Source organism: Dermochelys coriacea, chromosome 22 (assembly GCF_009764565.3).
Source record: "Dermochelys coriacea isolate rDerCor1 chromosome 22, rDerCor1.pri.v4, whole genome shotgun sequence".
NCBI lineage: Eukaryota > Metazoa > Chordata > Testudines > Dermochelyidae > Dermochelys > Dermochelys coriacea.
The window spans coordinates 15856968-15877671 of NC_050089.1; the positions used below are offsets into that span (position 1 = coordinate 15856968).

At 39.9% G+C, this 20704-nt stretch overlaps 1 protein-coding gene across 5 annotated transcripts in view; it reads right to left on the reverse strand.

Moving 5' to 3' along the window:
* CADM1 (cell adhesion molecule 1) overlaps nucleotides 1-20704 on the reverse strand; it is a 291800-nt gene that overhangs the window by 50282 nt on the left and 220814 nt on the right. For all 5 annotated transcript variants that reach the window (XM_038380879.2, XM_038380886.2, XM_038380878.2 and 2 more), the window contains exons 6-7: nucleotides 8239-8338; nucleotides 2749-2921 (exon numbers count right to left, since the gene is read on the reverse strand). In XM_038380879.2, coding sequence (XP_038236807.1) covers nucleotides 2749-2921; nucleotides 8239-8338 — 273 coding nt within the window. The remainder of the gene's footprint in view (nucleotides 1-2748; nucleotides 2922-8238; nucleotides 8339-20704) is intronic.

The following is a 20704-nucleotide window of genomic DNA, read 5'->3' on the forward strand; positions in this document are numbered from 1 at the left end:
CACTAGGCTGGTAGATGCAACTTCCACGGGTCAGTTTCCATGCTGAGAAAAAGATGCCCAATGTGGTGATGGCTTACGAGACATGAATGCTTTATTAAGAGGTGGACTCAGACTGTTGACGCATTTCCACACAGGACACAGCATAGTATTTGTATTCCTTAATGCTGAGTTGGGTTAGATTTGAACCAGTGCACTAGAGAAGGGAGCCAAAAGCAATCCACTCTCATAAGACCAACAGCTCTGAATTCCTGGACTGCACATGCATGGCCTCAAGGGACTTCTTTATACAATCTAGCGTATCGAGCTGGATTGGGATGCTCCTGATTTGACACAATCTTGACATGATGAGATGTAGAACAGTTACTTGACCATGGACCCCCAACAGACCATAAAAGCAGCTAATCATGCCTATACGGTGGTCATACGTACGCACTAAGGGCACAAGCTAAAAATCTTTGGAAATTTTTATTTCTCTTAAAATAATTTAATTGAGTCTTTTCCTGTGAATTAGATGTGCCAATGAGAGGTACAGCACTGCCAGTCCTAAACTTCTTGTTCACACAACAGACAAAGCAAAACCAGTGACAGTGTGTGCCAACATGAGCTCTGAAAATTTCACTCTTCGACCACGTTTAACATTCAGAAGGGAGTTCAGTTTCCAGAGCACATTGAATTCTTGGCCTGAAACTGCAAGAGATTCCAACTCAAGACATTCCACCTAGAGCTGTTTCTAAGGGAAGTCCTTTAGAGGACAAGTAGTATACGAACAACCCAAGGAATGGAAAGTCATTTCGTTGTATTGTTGTTTTATTATATTGCATAGTTCTAGTTTCACATGAACTCCTTAGTTATGATGTTTAGGACAATATACAGAACATGTGATTGCATTGATGCAACAAGCATAAGCCTTGTTTCACGTGTTCTCATGTTGTCATTTAGTACGGAGACTATTCCTTCTAGGGCTGCAAGGTCACATAGCTGTTGATCTAAGGAAAAAATACTGGTGTGAATGCATCCCCCACCTCACCAGACCCAGAGAAGAGAAATGACTCTGAAATATGGATGCGTCTCTTATGAAATAAACTTCCATTTTAAAATCAGAAGCCATTTTTTTGGCACTTAAGGGGAAAATATTGGAAATGTTCAGTATTTGTTTAATTCAGCCGTTTTGAAACTGTGGGTCAAGACCCCAAAGTGGGTGGTGACTCCATTTTAGTGGGGTCACCAGGGCTGGCATTAGACTTGCTGGGGCTGAAGCCCAAGCCCCATTGCCCGGGGCCAAAGCCGAAGCCTGAGGGCTTCAGCCTGGAGTGATGAGGCTCAGGTTACAGGCCCCCAGTCTGGGCTGAACCTGTGGGGCTTCTGCTTTGGCCCCAAGCCCTGGGTGGTGGGACTCAGGCTTTGGCCCCCTACACTGGGCAGTGGGGCTCAGGTAGGCTCAAGCTTCAGTCCCCCCTCCTGAGGTTGTGTAGTAATTTTTCTTGTCAGAAGGAAGTTACAAAGCAATGAAGTTTGAAAACCCCTGATTTAATTACATCTTTAGACATACATTTCTACAGGGGCCTCCCTTTATAAATGCTTAAAATATTGTACATGTAAAGCAACGTGTGTGTATGAAAGTCAGAAGGTGGGCTCTCTAGCTGCCTGATCTGTGTCAGCACAAGGGATTTTGTGCTGTATTGTTCCAGGCAGAGGGAATATGGACTAAGTTTTAAACCAGAGCAAGTTTCCAAAACACGATACCAGCGCAATCTTAATTGTAATAATTCAAATTACATCACTTAATATTTGTGAGAAGTCAAGGGGGTTTTTATAAAACAGTCAGGCTTGACGACCACTGGCTCTCATGCAGATCTCTCCTTAGAGCCTGTCTATGCCACCTGCACACACTAGGAGTGTCAACATTTATATAATGCAGATGAAAAAAACCATGCATCTTCCATCTTCCTAAAGAACTAGCCTTTAACATGTAGCGCAAGGGAATTGTTCATAATTAGATTGGCGATCCTTCTTCAAGTGTCTACTGAATCTTCATTATATGCCCGACCTCCATGACAAGAGCACAACAAGGTTAAAAGTGATGGTAAAATAATGCAGAGGAACTGAAGAATTAAAGTAGGTACTTAATAGCACTTTAGAAAGATGCTGAGGCATGTTTTAGTGTCTGTTTGGCAGCCATTGATATGTTTACGACATCTCATTCCTCCAGCTTATTTACTGGTTTGTAATTATCCGGATATGCTTGCTGATTCTTGCTAAAAACAGAGTGGAGAGAAAATCCTGTACCATTGCTGCAGACATTACACAACAGATTAGATAAGACACTATGGGGAAACAAACCAGGGAGCAGTCCTACAATATTCAGCACTCTCAGAGGATAGCTTAAGCACCCCCGTCTCCCATGAGCCCCTCCCCACAACCCCTTCAGCTTCTGCCCTGGCTTTTTCCTGCACTGCATCTTACAATCCATCTCACCTCCATGACAAGCTTACAATGATAGCTCCGAGAAGTCGTTACTTACTGGACTTTGAACATAAGAGGCTCTGCATCTGAGGCTAGCATCAGGGGGAAAAAAGAGTGAAGGAAATGGTTTCCCAGAAACCCCAAATATAATGAGAGGATGTGTCAGATGCTATCAGAAATTCTAGCATTAAGCAAAATGTTTACTTTTTCAAAAGCTTTCAGAGAGTGGTATGTAGCAATTATGTGTAAATGAGTCTAGTAGAATGGCGTTTTTTCCTCACGTACCGTATACAAACAGCATGTAATCCGCAGATGATTTCCCCACCGCATTTGAAGCCTCACAGCGGTATGTACCATTATCTGTTTTGTTTAGGTTATTAATGAGAAGGTTTGAACCCGACACTACAACGTGTTGAGGCATCTCATCATCTACTCTTAACCATTTCACTTCCGTAGGCCTATGCAGGAGGGGGAGAAAGAAACAATTGCATTATTAATTCCGACAATTAAGTCTGTATTTTCCACATTTCATCCACATCCAAATAGGAGATCACATGACAGACAAAAAGACACTGTAAGGAAATGACATGATGCGCATCCTTTAGTGGATGCTTCCTTCATTTGCTTTTGAACCACTCATGTCTCACATGCTGAAGCACTTACATTACTTACAATTTATCCTATACCAACTGGAAATGATTCCCTGCAAGTAATATTTTTTGCCTTGCTCTGCTGTTTCACAGCAATCCAAGGAGAACAGACTTCACCAAAAGATAATCATCATTAATGGGGGAGGAGGGAACCCACAAATCTGAAGGCTTAAGGCCTACAGTCAATGGGCTATACTTGTATGTACAGTAGCTCTTTAAAGCGTGAATTAAATTTCAACAGCATTTTATTGTAAAACACACATTCATTTAACAAAATTGATACATTTTAGCAAGTTTGAACAGCTTTGAAAAGGGATATAGTTGACTCATTTGCAACATTTTGGTCTCTGCTGTTTGTCAGTACCATTTTAGCAGCTGGAAAATAACATTACCTCTTCTCCCCACCCCTAATTACCCTTTTTTCCATTTGGTAGTCTGTTCTCTCATCTGTTGCTAATGGAACAGCAATGAACATAATAGTTACGCAGCTCAGGGAACAGGCAAGTTTCTACAGAGTCAGTGGTGGGAACAATTGTTTTTGTAGGTCTCACAATGGCAGTAAGATTATTACTAACTTTCATTAAACATTCAAAAATACATCAATACGGTATTTGGAATCAAGGAAAAATTCCTCACCATTCAAAGTAAGAGAAAATAATATTGTACCTCTTAGACAACTGCTCTTCTGAAGTGTAAAGGAAAAAAAAAAACAAGCAAACTCTAGGACATTATCTAAACAGAAGTGGGACAACACACATTTCTGATGCAAAGTAAACAATTGAGAACATAAGAGCCTAAATTTTCCATTAATTCTAACAGTCTAGCAGTGACATATCTATGAATAAGGCATTGTGTCGGACTAATAGCTATTCAAATCATAGTAGGGTGCACTAAAAACTTTAAACTGCATCTAAAAACAATAGTAATTGCGTTTGTCACCATGATCCAGTAAAGTAGCTTAAAAACTTAGTATCGCATGTGTCAGCCTTGCAGGCTGTGGCAAATGGACTGCTTGATGATCAGAAGTCCTGCTTGACAGGTGAAACACTTGGGCTATGTCTACACTTCATAGCTTTTAGCAACACGGCTGTTTTGCTACAGCCATGCCGTTAAAAGTCACACAGCACAGCTGCTGTTTGTCAGCTCTCCTGCCTACAAAAAAACCTTCCACCCTCAACGAGCAGTGTTTGTTCACACAGGCGTTTGTCTTGGCAAAACTTGTGTCTTTCAGCTTTTCTTTTTTTTTAAAAACACTCTGAAAGTGTTTTGACCTTCAATTGCCAGTGTAGATGTAACCATAGTGCGATAGGTGGGACAATATTTAATAGCAAATGAACGTTACCCTCTGCTATGGCATTAAGTTCCACAGTATTCCCACCACCCCCAAGTAAGGAATTTGCGATGTGTTTAATTTACTCCAATTTAGGTTTTCAGTGTACATCATGAGGCATTTGAGATCCTTCTCAAAGTTGGCTTTGCCTTTTGGAGTAAAAGATGAGCTCCTAATTAGCCTATGATGTAATTTTTTAAAAAGCCTTTTACTCCTGCAGAGACGGAAGGAAAGTTGGGATTTTTTTTGTCAAGAGCAGAAGCTCAAGTTTTGGCTAGAACATACTGCCTTCACACAGCCGCACACTTACAAAGGAAGAAATATGGGCTTGTGCTTAGAATAAAAGGACTAATGTGGTAGCTGACTTCTGAATAGAACTCAGTTGCTAGGGGACCCTGAGCTAATTGCTTGGTTTGCCTGTGCTTTAGTATCCCAGCTGTAAAATGAGTATACCACTATCTACCCTCCCGCACTGGTTTTGGAGGACTTAGCAGTTTGGAAAGTACTTCAAGATCACTGGATGAAAGATTATGTAAGAGAGCCAAGTATTCTTAAGGCAGTTGGACTCGGTGGGATAAAATTAGCTAGGTGTCTCCTGTTGGTGAGCCAAAAGAGGGCGTTCATGCCATTTTTGAGGGACCCATTAAAGTTTGGGCTTTTCATGATGACCAGGTGATGGACTTTTGTAAAGAAAATAGATACTGAGAATCTTGAGACTGCCCACCAGGTAATACAAATGGATGCGACAGAGAGGATCTTGGGCCTGGGCAGCAGGAACTCCTGCATTCTGATCTCCTGTCTGTCATCAATTCACTGTGTGGATTTGTGCAAGTGCTAACCATTGTGTGCCTCAGTTTCCTGCTCTGTAAAATGGAGGTACTTACATACCTAGCCCACAGGCATCTGTGGAACTTAGTTAGTTAAACATGTAAACCTCTACATACAGACTTGGTGTTAATAAAATAGGTCAAATTTTAAGTTTCAGTTATTTGACTGTATGGATAAGTTTAATCTTAGTGTTGCCAAGCCAGGTTTTATTGCCATTGGCCTTGCTTTTCTAAACCGACTAGTGATTTTGGGAGTCTCAATTTTGGGATGCTTACCTTGGAGATACAATTTTAATGAAAAAAGAGTACTTGTGGCACCTTAGAGACTAACAAATTTATTTGAGCATAAGCTTTCGTGAGCTACAGCTCACTTCATCGGATGCTTATGCTCAAATAAATTTGTTAGTCTGTAAGATGCCACAAGTACTCCTTTTCTTTTTGCAAATACAGACTAATACGGCTGCTACTCTGAAACCAATTTTAATGGAGTGGCTTCTCAGCGCTTTCTGAAAATCAGGCACCTTATACAGTGTCCCAAGTGGGACAACGAAAAATTAGACACCCAACATCTTATCCTTTTGCCATAGGATTGTACATTTCAAGCTTGCAGAGGCCATGAGAAAATTCTGACAGACAGCAAACTTTAATATCGGGCAAGAGGGGTCATATAAATGAATTCTACTGTTAGAGTAATTAAAAAACGTTATACAAAATATATGCAGATTGTAAACTAGTGGGACAGCAGCCACATCTCTTATGAATTTATGTACAGTGGTGGCAATTTGCATATTGAGAAATGACAATTTCCTTACGTGTAACACCTTTGACCACTAAAATTGAAAGAATTTTGCAACTCTTGTTTACTTGTCACCATTTTCATTTGTTTAATTTTTGGTTTTGTCTAAGTTTACACAATGAAAATGGACTACTGTGTAACTAAGCACAAAAAATAGTATCTAGCCTTATTTTTCAAGTTCTAATGTAACTCCACAAAATCACATTTGCGTTGCAAATATTGCAGGGGAATAGTTCTTTTTAAAAAAAATTCCACTAGAATTAAAATATCAAGGAAACTTTCCTATTATATATTTGAAAAATAAGCTTTTATGAAAACTATATTTTGAGAACACTTTGACCTGGCAGTTACCCTTAAAGGCTATATTTTGACATAAATGCTTTCAGATGCCCAGATAAAACCCACCATATAAAAAGAGTGTTACCATCAGCATATAGGCACCAACATAAAATTAGATGGGGCAAGTGTCTGATGGGGTACTGCAAGGTTCAGGGTTACTTTCTGGCTTACTAATGAACACAATCATATGGAAAAGGGAGTAAACCACATGTTCATTAAATTCACAGATGATACTAAATTAGGAAGAGCTGCAGTTACCAAGGAGGACAGAAAAATACAAAGGGGCCTAAGAAGATTTGAAACATGGGAACAGAAATCATAAAAAGGAGATTCAACTGGGAATATGCAGATTAATATCTGGGGGAAGGACTCAAACACAAACGCTGAATGGGGGAGAAGAAGCTGGGAAACAGTAATACTGAGACAAATTGAGGAGGGATAAAAGGTTTGACATGAATTTAGAATGCAAGATGTCGGTAGGAAGCCACTGCATTTCTGAGCTGTATATATCTCACATCATGGCCCATGGAGATAAAACTCTTAATCTAGATGGTTCTAAAACAGCTATAATACTTGGAATAACCTCTTCAGTTCTGGACAAATTCCCAAATAATGGCAGGGAGTTCAGAGAAAGGTAATGAAGAGGAGAATAACCCTACACCTACACTATCAGTCAAAGGTGAGATTCCCCAGCTTGCATGCCTGTACTTGTGGTAGTTCCATTTGATCTAGAATGAATATAAATGATAGTGGTACCATGGTATCCACCAATGGTACCCACCAGTTTCAGGAGTGTTTCATAGACACTGCCCATGCTACAGTACTATTTATAGTCACATTAGCTCTCATCAAGCTGCTAGGAGAACATAAATGCAAGTGGAGGAAAAACACCCCTAGCCTGTAGGTTAGACATAGCCTCAGAAAGGGAGGGACTGAGCTAATAAGGAAGAGAAAAGGCTAGGTTACGAGATTAATAAGAGTCAATCAACATATTAATCTACAAAAGCATGTAAACCCAAAATGGAAGAGAAATTATTTAAGGAGGCTACAAGGGTTCACTTAGAAAAAATGGCATGAAAATAAAGGGGAAAATTTAGACTTTGCAATCAGGAGATTTGTCCTGGGGTACAATCTATTAAACTGCATAATAGCATCACAAGGAAAAAAGGATAAAATCTGCACTGCATAAAACACTGAAAACTACACCCCTAAAAAACCAGCCATCACCCAGAACAATCACATACAGAAAGGGAGAGACTATCTAACCTTACAGTTCCACTCCAACTCTAATGTGCCATTATCTCCATCCCTTGTAAGGTAATTACTCAGCCATACTTGAACCTTTGTAGGATTCAGTACGTAGTCAATGGCCTGGATTTTGCAGATTCATTACAAACCAATGGCCATCTAAGCCATTCCCTGAAGGAAGGGATGTACTGTCATGTGGTATTCATAGCAAAATTCACTTTGTTTCCCTTTGTGCGAGAGAGATCTTACTGCCAGTGATGCCACAAAGCACAGAGTTGCTTCCTATGGGCCCATTTGTGAGAAAGCTCTATTTAGAGCTTTGAAAGGAGACATTTTCCACCTATCACTTATATCAAAATGGATATGGGTTAAAATCAAGGTCCTAATATTTTAGTTGATGTCCAGATTCAGAGAACATTCCCCTTCAGCACTCACTGTTTTCATAGCTAAATTATTTTCTCTGCGGAGTATCTCATTAACTTCCTACAGTAAGGCAGTAGGCAGAGAATGTGCAAATCACTTTTCTGTAACATGACATAATTGGTACCGGGTGATATGTTCAAACCTTTGAAGTCCCGAACTTACTGTGGCTTTCCAAAAGCTGTGCATGTCAGTTCAAGTGGCTCCCCTTCTCTTGTTAGGCCTTGCAGTGGGTAATTCTGTAAAACCCGCACTTGAGGCTTATCTGCATGACAAAAAAACCCACAAACTGTTTGACAAATTATCTGTTTGAGCAGAATCAGATTTGCATGCACCCATAAAGGAAAGCTTGGCATCAGTACTCCTACCCTTGCCACCTTCAGACCATTCAGCTAATCAGTAAATAAATTCAGTATTTTCTCAAATTAAATTGACTACCACCACCAAAACGTGAGACACAGATAAGAGCGTTTCACACTAAGTGCAGCATCACCATTTCCTGGGAAATACATTTTGTTACATTGAAGTTTATCTCTGAACTCACTCAAGCTAAAGGGAACTCATTTGCCTTCATGCTGAGGTGAAACCAGAGAGATTTGTGGTGCTCAGAATTGATACATTCAATCCTGTGTCATATTACTGTATGACAATACTTTGTGCCGCTGCATATTAATATTTTCGGCTCCACTGGAGGCACTTGTGCAAAAGACAGAAAAATTATAGCTCTGCTGCCTTTGTTTGAGCAATGCAAGGTTCTTTGCAAGTCCAAATGAAATTAGTGCAAGTCTCAAAATAAACATGGGATTAAAGTGTTTACGCCAAAGGACACAGCTCAGAAATCCTTCAGAAAGACCCTATAGGAAAAAGGCCACATAAGAAGAAATTCATTGCCTTCAACAACTGAAACAGATTAAAAATGCAATCTCAACTGTAGCTAAAATGTAATGAATGCAAAAATCAATTCAATACCATATATTGAATAAGACATATATTGTTTTAGAAAGTTACTCAGCTGTAAGAAACTGGGGAGGGCAACAACTTGGTATGCATAAAAGGTTGAAACAATTCAAACGTTTTTATTTTGTTTGAGAATCTCTACTGCTGATACTATTGGCTTGTTGTCTTTTATTAATATAGTGTTTAACTCATTAACATGCTTCCTATGGAATCATGGAAATAAAAAAATCCATGGCTGGGTTTAATAATTTAAACCCTCATAATTTTCAGTAATGAAATAAAATGCACTAGTAAATCCTCACCTGAGATAGCTCCACAATAAATGCTTTTTTTATTAATGAATCCCCATCTCACAGATTTTTCTTGCGACTAGAAAACCGTAAGACTAACTGTTTAGAAAAACAGCTTCATTGTGCTGGTTTACCAGGTCACAGTAAGGTCTGCAACATTTTAGAGATGCAAAATGATCATATACTGGATAGTATAAAATATTTACACACTTGATAACACCAGCTGACCTTCTAGTTACATGGTTTAATTTGTGGAAGCTGTAAAGTAAATCTGTAAGAGTAATTGGTACATATATTCTAGATATTCTTATCAATCATTTATTATTATCATCATAACAAATCTTCAGACTGAAATTTTTATGAAGAATTTATGGTCTCCAATAACTGTGTAACCGCTATTAAACATTATATTTAAACATGCCAAGTAGAGCCCTGCGTGGATGCAAAATTTGTATCTGCATCCAATCTGCAAAAATGGTCCATGGATATAAATCAGATATTCACAGATTGCAGGGCTCTAATGCCAAGTTCCTAGAATTATATAATTAATGAAACCTGCAGTTGTACATTCTGGGGCAGTTACTGCATGCCTCAGATAGCAATATCAGGCATAAGGCCAACAACAGATGGACATTTACTACCTACGTACAACAAAACTGCCCTGAAATGCACATCTTGGTGCTGCTTTATATCATTATACAGTGGGATTCCTACATAAAAATAAAGATGAGTTGTTCGAGCCATACCTACACTACAGTAGTACAGTACTGGTAGTCAATTATTTCTTGTAATCTAAATAAAGCTATTTCCTAATACACTTATAAATTTTCTAGTGGCTGTAAAAAAACAACACAAAAAGCCTACCCCAATAATTTTATAAGGCACCTTTATTAAGCTGAATTATTTCAAAAGCTTAAACACCAGTCATCTAAAGGACGCACTGCAACAACCACCAATTTGAAAACTAACCAACCAACCCACCCTTACTACAGGGGTGGCCAACCTGTGGCTCCGAAGCCACATGCGGCTCTTCAGAAGTTAATATGCGGCTCCTTGTATAGGCACCGACTCTGGGGCTGGAGCTACAGGCACCAACTCACCACTCAAGCCCTGGCTCTGCCCCCACCCCACCCCTTCCCGCCCCTCCCCTGAGCCTTCTATACCCTCGCTCCTCCCCCTCCTTCTCAAAGCCTCCTGCACAAAGCAGCTGATCAGGAGGTGCCAGGAAGGATCAGGAGGCGCTGATCAGTGGGTGGGAGCTGATGTATTACTGTGGCTCTTTGGCAATGTATCTTGGTAAATTCTGGCTTCTTCTCAGGCTCAGATTGGCCACCCTTGCCTTACTACAAACCATTCTGGATTTGACAATATTTCTTTAAAAAGCACTCATGTAGTATGCCTATAAAATACACAAAAGTAGCCTTTATAGAGACCAGGATGAGACTTGCTCTCTCTCTCTCTCTTTCTCTCGGTAGATTCGTTTATGCTAGCCTGACCACGCACAATGTTCCATGGTCTTTAAGTCAACCGATGCAATGAAATGGAGTACTTGTGGCATCTTAGAGACTAACAAATTTATTTGAGCATAAGCTTTTGTGAGCTACAGCTCACTTCATCGGATGCATTCAGTGGAAAATAAATGAAATGAAATGAAATGTGCTGTACATGGAACATGTGGCCTCCCTAGAGGTGACTTGTCAATAACTCTTCGTGTCTGTGCCAGCGACGGTATTCTCTGAATAGGGTGCCTGTCCGTCCAAGTACCAAAGAGCGCAGTCTAACACCTGTGATGCTGACAATCCTGACACACAAGTCCTAAGGCTGTCTCCACTTCTTTACATAGAACCATGCTGCTTCCTTCCTCCAGGGTGCTGGAACAATTTGTATAGTGGGGGTGTTGAAAGCCACTGAACCAAACTGTAAACCCTGTGTTTGATGGAAACCACTTCATGGCAGGGGGTGCAGCAGCACCCCGAGTTCCAGTATCTATGCTTGCCTACGTCTAATATTAACTATTGCAGAAATGGACTCAGTATTTCCTCTTTCCAAAGAGCACGTCTCTTTCAGAGGAGACCCTGAAACAAATGGTGTCACTGACACAGTCAATGTACACAGAGGATACCATGACTTTCCTCATAGGTCAAGATTTTGCACTAGAGTCCTCAGTTAGAAATTCCTTTCCATGCTTTGCAGCAGTTGGTTGTCATTCTGTATCCCAAAACTGACTACCTTTCAGCAGGCCTGTATGCAAAACAGACGAGCTCAAGCGCAACTTGACAATCTTGTGCTTAATACCTATTTTGAGATGGTGGTGCTTAATTCATGTTTTAAGTTTATTCAGCCCTTTTCATCTCCAACTCTTCCCAAAGCACTTCTCAGGCTGTAGAAACTGTAGGCCTGCCTTGTTTAGAGAACACCCTAAAATATTAACCTCACCTTAAAACCATGCAAGGTGGATGGGAGAACAGAGGATGCAAGCTGCAGCTTCTACTGAAGACATATGTGCATGTCAAACTGTTTTAAATGGACTGAACTTGGGCGTGGTGAGAGACCAGGTCTGTTCACACAACAAGTACAGCAAAAGTAGCAGTAGAGCAAGATTTCTTCCTCCTCATCCTCCCACGTGCCCCTGAGCTGGAGACAGCCCTCCCCTTGGATGCAAGAGAATAGCCGCTGTGGCTTGTTTGCTTTTCAGACTCAGCAGTCAACAAAGAAGTAAACTGCAGCCAACGGGGCTAAAGGCAATTGACATTTTTAAATACGAATAAAATGCTTAGCTGCTAATTTTGTTTTCTTGCTGAACCCTGAATAGGAGACAGAGTGTGATCACACTCAGACACCCCCTTAGAAATACAATCAGCGCATATAGATGGGGGAGTGCTGTGCAATACATTTAATTTGGGTGGCCATGTACAGTAATTTCACTGTCCATAAGAGTGATCACAAACCGCAGTGGGAGAGAAAATTGCATTATGCTCCAAGTACAGACAATGCTCTTTGGGGCTGTGTCAATCATACCCGATTTGATTCATCACACTCTAATAGCGCATAGCTCTTCAAGAAGTTCAGTGTAAGTGATATGGGGCATACAATAGCTGCCCCTGCAGGACCATCCACTTTAAATACACACTGACTGTGTTGGACCAGTCTCGTCAGTACTACTACTACTACTGCTACTGCTACTACTACTACAACATGTGAAATGTTTTTTAAACTTGAGAGCTTTTTCATAACTCAGCCCACTTCTGACTTTTCTTACCTGGAAAAAGCAACAAACTAATGATCCTCATGGCTGATACAACACATCAGACTGAAGGTTTTCTTTGCACATTATTGTCTTCAAAATCAACCAAATGAACGAACCGGCTGTTTAAAATACACTACAATTCATGGTGTGTATATATATATATAAACAGATAGATCAAGAAAATATATCAATGGGCCGCTTTCAGTAAAGCCTAGCACTCAAGGCAATTCTATTCATGCAAGAGAGCAGATATATAGGTATAGCTGCAGCATCTCTGCTACTGCACAAGCCATGTCCACATTTCCAGAAGACAACATGAAAGCCTGTCTCTCTCACACCAACTGAAGTTGGTGCAAGAAAAGATATTACCTCACCCACCTTGTCTCTAATATCCTGGGACCACCATAGCTACAGCACTGCATACAACATTTCCAGTACAAACTAAAGGACCCAAGTTGGGCATGCATGGACCAGAGAGAAAACTTGCATTGGTGCTGAGAAAATGAGACTTTATCTAGCTTTACATGTTCATTAATATAGTATTAAATATTTTGTTTCTTGATTTCAAGTATGAAATGCTTTTTAAATGCCAAAACTTTTGCCAGCTGAGAAAATTAGGAAACTTAATCTTCTATTAACTCAATTAAAAATTAACTTGCTTAATTTTTGAGTTTTTAAAGTCTTAACGTTTTTCTGATTGTGTTAATCCCTAGTTTTAATCTCTCTGCTGATCTAGGAGACACTGTTTCCTCAGGAGAAAATATTTTCAGCTGAAGTAGTAGAATTTCTGTCTACCTTCCTTTATGTTAGTTTAAAAATCATCCAAGATGTACTTCACAATACCCCTTCCAATATCCTCCAAGGCCTGTGAAAGGTTTATATGTATTCTCATCTTCTTAATCTATGGTTTTTGACCTGTGTTTTACTTAAATAGGCATATGTTGTCTAAATTAAAATTAACAAGGAAATTGGTCAAAGAGCTATGATTTTTACCAGTTTCTATATCAGACTGCACATATTAACTCCAGAAAAAGCAAAATTAGTCAGAAAAAATATTTAAATTAGAGGGAAAAATGTCTATTTAAGTTAATTATAAGAACATAACTTTTGAGTTAAAGGGTAAAAATGCAAACAGAAAAAGCAAATAATTTCAGTTGGCATTTTAACATGTAGCTTTGCAGATGCAATTAGTGCATAAATCTAGACTATAGATTAAGACCCAGGGATAGGCCCTCAAGGAATATATTTCTCAAAAATTTCAGAAGCATCAATATTTGTATATTGGCTACTACGTATATGTAAGTGTCATCTTTATCCTAAAATCAGCTGTGTCCTCTTATCAGGGGATTATATTTCACAGTGGAATGGGTAGAGACTGAAAAGTCTAGCAGGTCTTTCCACCTCAGTTTTTATTATCTTAGCAGCACACATCTGTATCAATGTTATGGTCTATACAATGGTTGAATATCAACATGGGATTATCAAACAAACAACTGTCAGATAGAAAGACCTCATCTTTAAACTAAACAGTTAAATGGACGACTGACACACAATGTGTCTAAAGGAGCCCTTCTGATCTCAAACAGACTTTTAAAAAGTCGTCCCTGAAACATAAAGAGAAGATTTAAGCATTTAACTTGTAATAGTAAAGAAACATTAAAGTTAAGATGTGCCAGTTCTCATTCCCATTGTGCCTTTTCTTATTCTTTTTTACACAATGACATGCTTTCATTATATAGTGTCTAACCTTTAGTCTGAATGTTCAGACTAAGTGCTGCCACCTTGATGTTATTGAGATTAGTTTTTTTATTTAATATATAGCATGCTGCTCTTGTTAAGCAGCCAGTTACACTATTAGAGGCACTTCTCCTCAGACCGTGAACCCTGCAACCTTTGCCACCAATTATACATCCTGCTACAGCCAAACTTAACATAACAGAAATGCATCCGATGAAGTGAGCTGTAGCTCACGAAAGCTTATGCTCTAATAAATTTGTTAGTCTCTAAGGTGCCACAAGTACTCCTTTTCTTTTTGCGAATACTGACTAACACGGCTGCTACTCTGAAACCTATAACAGAAGTACAGCCACCAAAATCATAGGCATATACAAAGAAATGGTTAGTTATCTGGTTTCTGGGGGCCATATGTAGCAAAATGGTTTATTTTTAATTTTAAAAATATAAGGCTTTGGTCTAAGTCAGACTGACAAGAAGAGGCCTTTGAATTCAAAGATTTTGTGCAGAATTATTTCTTGTTTTAAACATCTAATTGCACACTGTTGCTGTATGCTTGACGAGCCTCAGAGTGAAACTATCAAACCCAGGCCCTACTGAATGTTCTTCATTCTCAACAACATTCCTCTGAGAAAACCTTATTAATGAGCTTGCAAACGAGCACACAACTGGGAAATGTCACAAACAAGAGTGACTAATGCCCCAGAAAATCAAATAACTCAACACTTGGCTGATTGTGGTGCCTTTCATATTTACAATAAAAAAACATAAGTCTCAGATACTGAAGGGGTCAACACCTCACTGAACAAAACAACTCATTTATTTATGTTCAGAAATCTCCAGATGATAAATTACATTGATGTTAATCACTTCACTGCATACTATGCAATTAATATTTGTACTCACCAGAAACAAAAAGATTACTGAAAGTATGAAAGCATACATATATGGCTGATTTTTAGCATCATCGGGAACAACAAATTCTCTTGGCATAACAAGAGGTCATATCAGTTTCCATGGGTATATATTTTTATAAACATGCATGTAGACATAAAAATCTATGTTCAATTAATTAGGATTTAAACCCACAAAAGGAAAAATACAGAGTTAAGGCTTATACTTTGTCATCCATTTCCAGTGCTATAACAAGCAAAGGAAAAAGTACCACGAAGACATGAAGATTAAACACATTTTTAACACATTTTTTTTAAAACATTTTTCTGGGGGTAATATGCTCATATCAACTCCTTAATGATCTTTTAACATATTTTGTTGCAGTTTCCTTTCTAAAAATTATATGCAACAAACCGCCGCTCGTGCAATAATGAATTCCAAAAGAGACAGCTACTCAAAAACCATTGGAGATGTCTGAACTAATACCATGCAGCATATTGTATCACATTTGCTAGTGTGACTATTAATCAAGCATGAAAGAGTTATTGCTACTGTACACAGATGCCATTTGTCAAACTCAGTTTTGCTTTTAAAATCATCATCAAGACATTATGGCATGCTTGTTTGCAGAGATTTCATTTCAATAATATCTCCTACATTCATATAGCAGCATTTATCTCAAAAGTTCAGAAAGGACCAGACTTTGCCACCCTTTACTCACGATACTATTAGCTTACTACATGAGTAGGGTGAGCTACTAAACATATGAATGGCAAAAACCAAGCTCAGAGTTCATTTATTTGAGAACTTGTAGCTCACTTTTAATTATTTTGCACACTTCAAAGTACCATAGTAAAGTGATTTAGTATTTTTCTATTAAGTCTTTCTCATATCAGATATCATAAAGGCCCTATTCAACCAAAATAGGGAGCAAGGTCCTACTGTGCTAGCTATCCTTATCACATACAAAAATACAATAAAAGATTGTGTTTGTCCCCAAGAGTTTACAGTCTCAGAACATGACAAGATGCTTACAAACAAGCAGAGGACCCGGTAACAATGGAACAATCACATTAAGCATCATGAGCAAAAGCCTTACTAAATCTTTGTGGCACCTTAGAGACTAACAAATTTATTAGAGCATAAGCTTTCGTGAGCTACAGCTCACTTCATCGGATGCGTTTATTCATCGGAGCTCTAGCTCACGAAAGCTTATGCTCTAATAAATTTGTTAGTCTCTAAGGTGCCACAAGTACTCCTTTTCTTTTTGCGAATACAGACTAACATGGCTGCTACTCTGAAAACTAAATCTTTGCTAAGAAATGGGGTCAGACCCCATTGTGCATGGGGTCATTATGGGGCTTGTGGAATAGAGAGACAAATTCCTGAGGTTCTACTGCACACCCAAAGGACTTGGAAAACACCAGAAGTGCATGTTGTTTCCTGCAACTCTGCATGAATAGGCTTACCGGCAGGGGAGCAAAGGATAAGGACCTTTCTGCCTACTGAGACCGCAGGGGAACATTAGGTGAGCAGAATATTAACGCAACAATGGAATGTGGCTAGGGCACTAGCCTTATTCTAATGAAAAGTGCCCTGGAATTTCTGATTGTAACCACGAGCAGTTAGGGGATCTTTTTCTCTCTCATATAAGTTTGGCCGCTGACACAATATGCTCCCCCAGAATCATGTTGAGGCATAGTTCTAAGAAGACAGACATCAACTCCACTTCTCACATCACCTGAGGCTGTGCCTTCCCTGACACAAACGTCTCCCTCTCCATCCCTTCCCTCAGGTGAGATAACGGATGCTCATTCGCTAGTTTACTATAAAATCCTAGTGGAGACAACGCAGCTGAATTTTTTACCCTGACATAGGCGAGGCAAAGGTCAGGGGATGTGGTTGACCTTGCCTAATTTACCCTACAGTAAAACTCCACTTGTTTCCACTGTTTTGCTTTTACAGCTAACACAGCTGCACAAACGCCCGTCTGGTCAGTGAAGTCAGAGCTTAAGATGGAATCCATTGTCTCTTAGAACACCGACTCCTCACCCCGGCATATTTTAGGAGATATGGAGAGAACTTAGCCCAAGGGAGTATGGCTGAGAGCCATTTCAAAAAGTTAGCTCTTCGGAGTGGTTGGTAAATGAAAAAAGCTGAAATCTTTAAATTCTTTGAACTGTAACCCAAGAAAACGTACAAATTAATTGTTTATAAAACTCATTGTAACAGGTCACTTTGCAGGCTGACATCTTGTATCTCAATTTCCAGCGAATGATTTCTTTTTTTTAGCAGCTGAAAATATAGTTCTAATGGAACAGATATATATTTAAGGGTAGCATTCTCAATAGCACCTGCATGAATTAGAAGCACAAGTGCTATTGCCCTTCAATGAGAATTGAGTTCTTAAATGACCAAGGAGAGTTTGAAAACCCTACCTTTAGGGTCCAAATTCTTAAAAAAGGAAATTTTATCCTGGCTATTTTACAGTGGTAATTTACATCTGAGGGGACAATAGGAAGAACTTGTTTATTGGGGAAAGTTACTTGGACTTTTCTGCAATCAGTTGGCTTCTTTTGATGGCTACCCCCAAACTAGTCTTCTCTTTGATCATTAGCATTTGCACCATGCACATGTTTATTCTCTGGTGAGGTCTCTTTCAAGAGCATGACAGAAAAAACATTACCATAGCTATTAACTGTGTAGGGAATAACCCAAGTACATTTTTCTTGGAAAATTACTATGAAATGTGGGAGAACATTTGAAAGCAGTACCTGTGTTTCAAGACTACCCCCTTAACGCCCAGATTACGCCGAGTTCATTCAACCTTTGCTCTCTTTTGTGGGTTTTGTTTAGTAGGATGACAACCATTTCCTCTCCCCCACATTCCAGGCTTTGTGATTTGTTGGGTTTTTTGTGTTTGTTTTGCCACTAGCCCTTATGATGTACCTTTATATTCTGAACTTTAAACCAATAAATATTAGCTCATAAGGTTTGAAAGCTGGATCCATCATTTAAAAGTTGCCTGCTAATACTTTCTTCTTCATACAATAGCTTTCTTGAGTCTGACAGACTAAGAGCACTAAGGTATATGACACCTTGGGAAAACTGTCTACTGGGGCTATGCATATAGTGTCAGTAACTGACATTCCAGAGACACATGGTGTGCTGTATGGATGGAAGGACAAGATCAAGACGGCATTGTGCAACGACAAATGCAATCACTTTTTTTTAAAAGCAACCAACCCTCTTTCAAATTATGCCTCTCTGGGCTCAGCAACACAACTATGTAAACACATGTTTTCACAGCACTGTGTGCAAATATTAATTGCCACTTGCTTGGAGATTCGGCATGCTATAAAGCTGGAGGTAACAAAGTGGTCAGCTGAAGTGCATGAAACAACTATTTGGAGGGCTACTTCACTCTGATTGCAAATCCCAGCTCTAAAAAGCTATTGAGAAAGTGACAATTATGCCTGATTTTAGGAGTATAATTTCTTTAAAAGGCTGGCCCTGGGTCAGAGGAAGCTCTGATCTACACTTCAGTCAGAGAAGACAAGTGGATTTTCCTCCCCCTTATGCATCCGCTCTCTGGATAATGGGCAAACAAAGCACTGAATTGCATGCATCACGCACAGTGAGGAGAAACTACATGGAACAATAACACTTAGCTTTTATATTACACTTCCCCCCTCTGGAGATCGCAAAGGGCCTAACCGAGGAAGGTTAGTATTATTCCCATTTTATGGGCAAGAAAACTGATTCACAGAGAGGAACGTGGAAATAAGTAAATGCTCCAGCTGCCTCTTCACTGTTGCCTGGAGCTAGTGTGAATCTGATCTATTAAAAAAAGGCCAACAAAGGAAAGTAGCTTCTTCCTACATGTAGTATTTTTGAGACTCAGGAAACAGAAGCCTGCAGTGCTATGGGTCAGGCAAGATCTCCCCATAACACTACAGAGGTCCAAGGCCAGCACTCCCATATGGTTTTATGACATGGTCTGTGCCTAGCCAAAAGAGTAGCCTGCAGGACCCAGACCAGATATGGCAGCGTTGTGGATTCTTTTTGGTGCTCAGCCTCCCCAATAGCAGCAGTCACAGCCACTCCCCATCTTCTGATCCCTACTTCTGCCATCAGATCACACTGGCTCCCTTCTCTTCCAGTGGTCTATATGCAGAATTCCCAGTGCCTATAAACAGAACGGCCTGGAATCCCCTTAGATATGTGCTGCCAGAGTTTTGATCCCATCAATTTCTTCCATCCTCCCTAGGCCTGCAGTGAATCCACTGACCATATTGTCTTCAAAAACCAAAGTTTGGAAAAAAGTAGATAGGAGACTGGCTCCAGGGATAAGAATTGGCCTGTAGAATCTTTCATCCCTTGGACTCCAGGTCATATCCAAAACAGGCTGGTACTGACTGGAAGGCCTTTCCGCATGATGGCTCTTTGGTGGCTTTTATATTCATTCAGATTGAATATATGGACCAAAGGTGTTGTCATAACCCAGTCACTGTCCAACAGTAAACAGTGTTAAACAAAATGTTAAAGCCTTTTAAATGTCAAGTATTAAATAAGGCTGTCATTTTAATCACATCCCTTATTTTGTCCCCTTCCCTTTAGCTGGAGAGAGATTTTTAGAAGGAAAAATAAAATCCCTTGTTTGACAGTCTCTTAATCTATGCCTACACTAGCGAGTTTTCAGCTGCACAGCTGTACCATCTCTCGTGTAGCCGCTCTTTGCCAACAGGAGAGATCTTGCCTGTTGACACAAATAAAACCACCTGCAATGAGTGGCTGTTGCTCTGTTAGCGGGAACTGTGAGCAACAGAAGTTTGGCTGACATAAGGGGAAGTGCAGACACAGCCTTAGATAGTATCGAAGATGGTAAAAATCTGTCCTTTTGGGGAAAAGAGAAAAAAAGTTAGCGGAGATGGGGTTGAGCTGTTATGATGTCTGATTCTCTTTAATCCACATGGTGTTTGGGAGTCAGCTGGAGACAGTGGGATTGGGCATGACATCTAGGTCCCTCCCTCTGGTCCCGTCAAATCAGGATATCTTTCAGGATTGCGATGACACCCCAAAGGCCCAGGGTCCCAAGCAATGGTGGGGGTGGCCATCAAGAGGGTGAAGCTTACTCCAGTAGCCAATTTTTCTCCCCAAAAATCTTTTTAAGGACCTGCAAAAGAAGCGATAGGAGGAATACACCACCCCATCATTATTTTGTCCACCAATTAGGCCTATTTTCCAGCACACCAATTTTGGTTCACTGACTGGGGGGAGTGATAGCTCAGTGGTTTGAGCATTGGCCTGCTACACCCAGGGTTGTGAGTTCAATCCTTGAGGGGGCCATTTAGGGATCTGGGGCAAAAATTGGAGATTGATCCTGCTTTAAGGCGGGGCTTAGACTAGATGACCTCCTGAGGTCTCTTCCAACCCTGATATTCTGTGATTCATTTCTGGTTCCACACTTCTCTTGGTTACCAGGCACGATCTTAACAGAGTCCTTGAG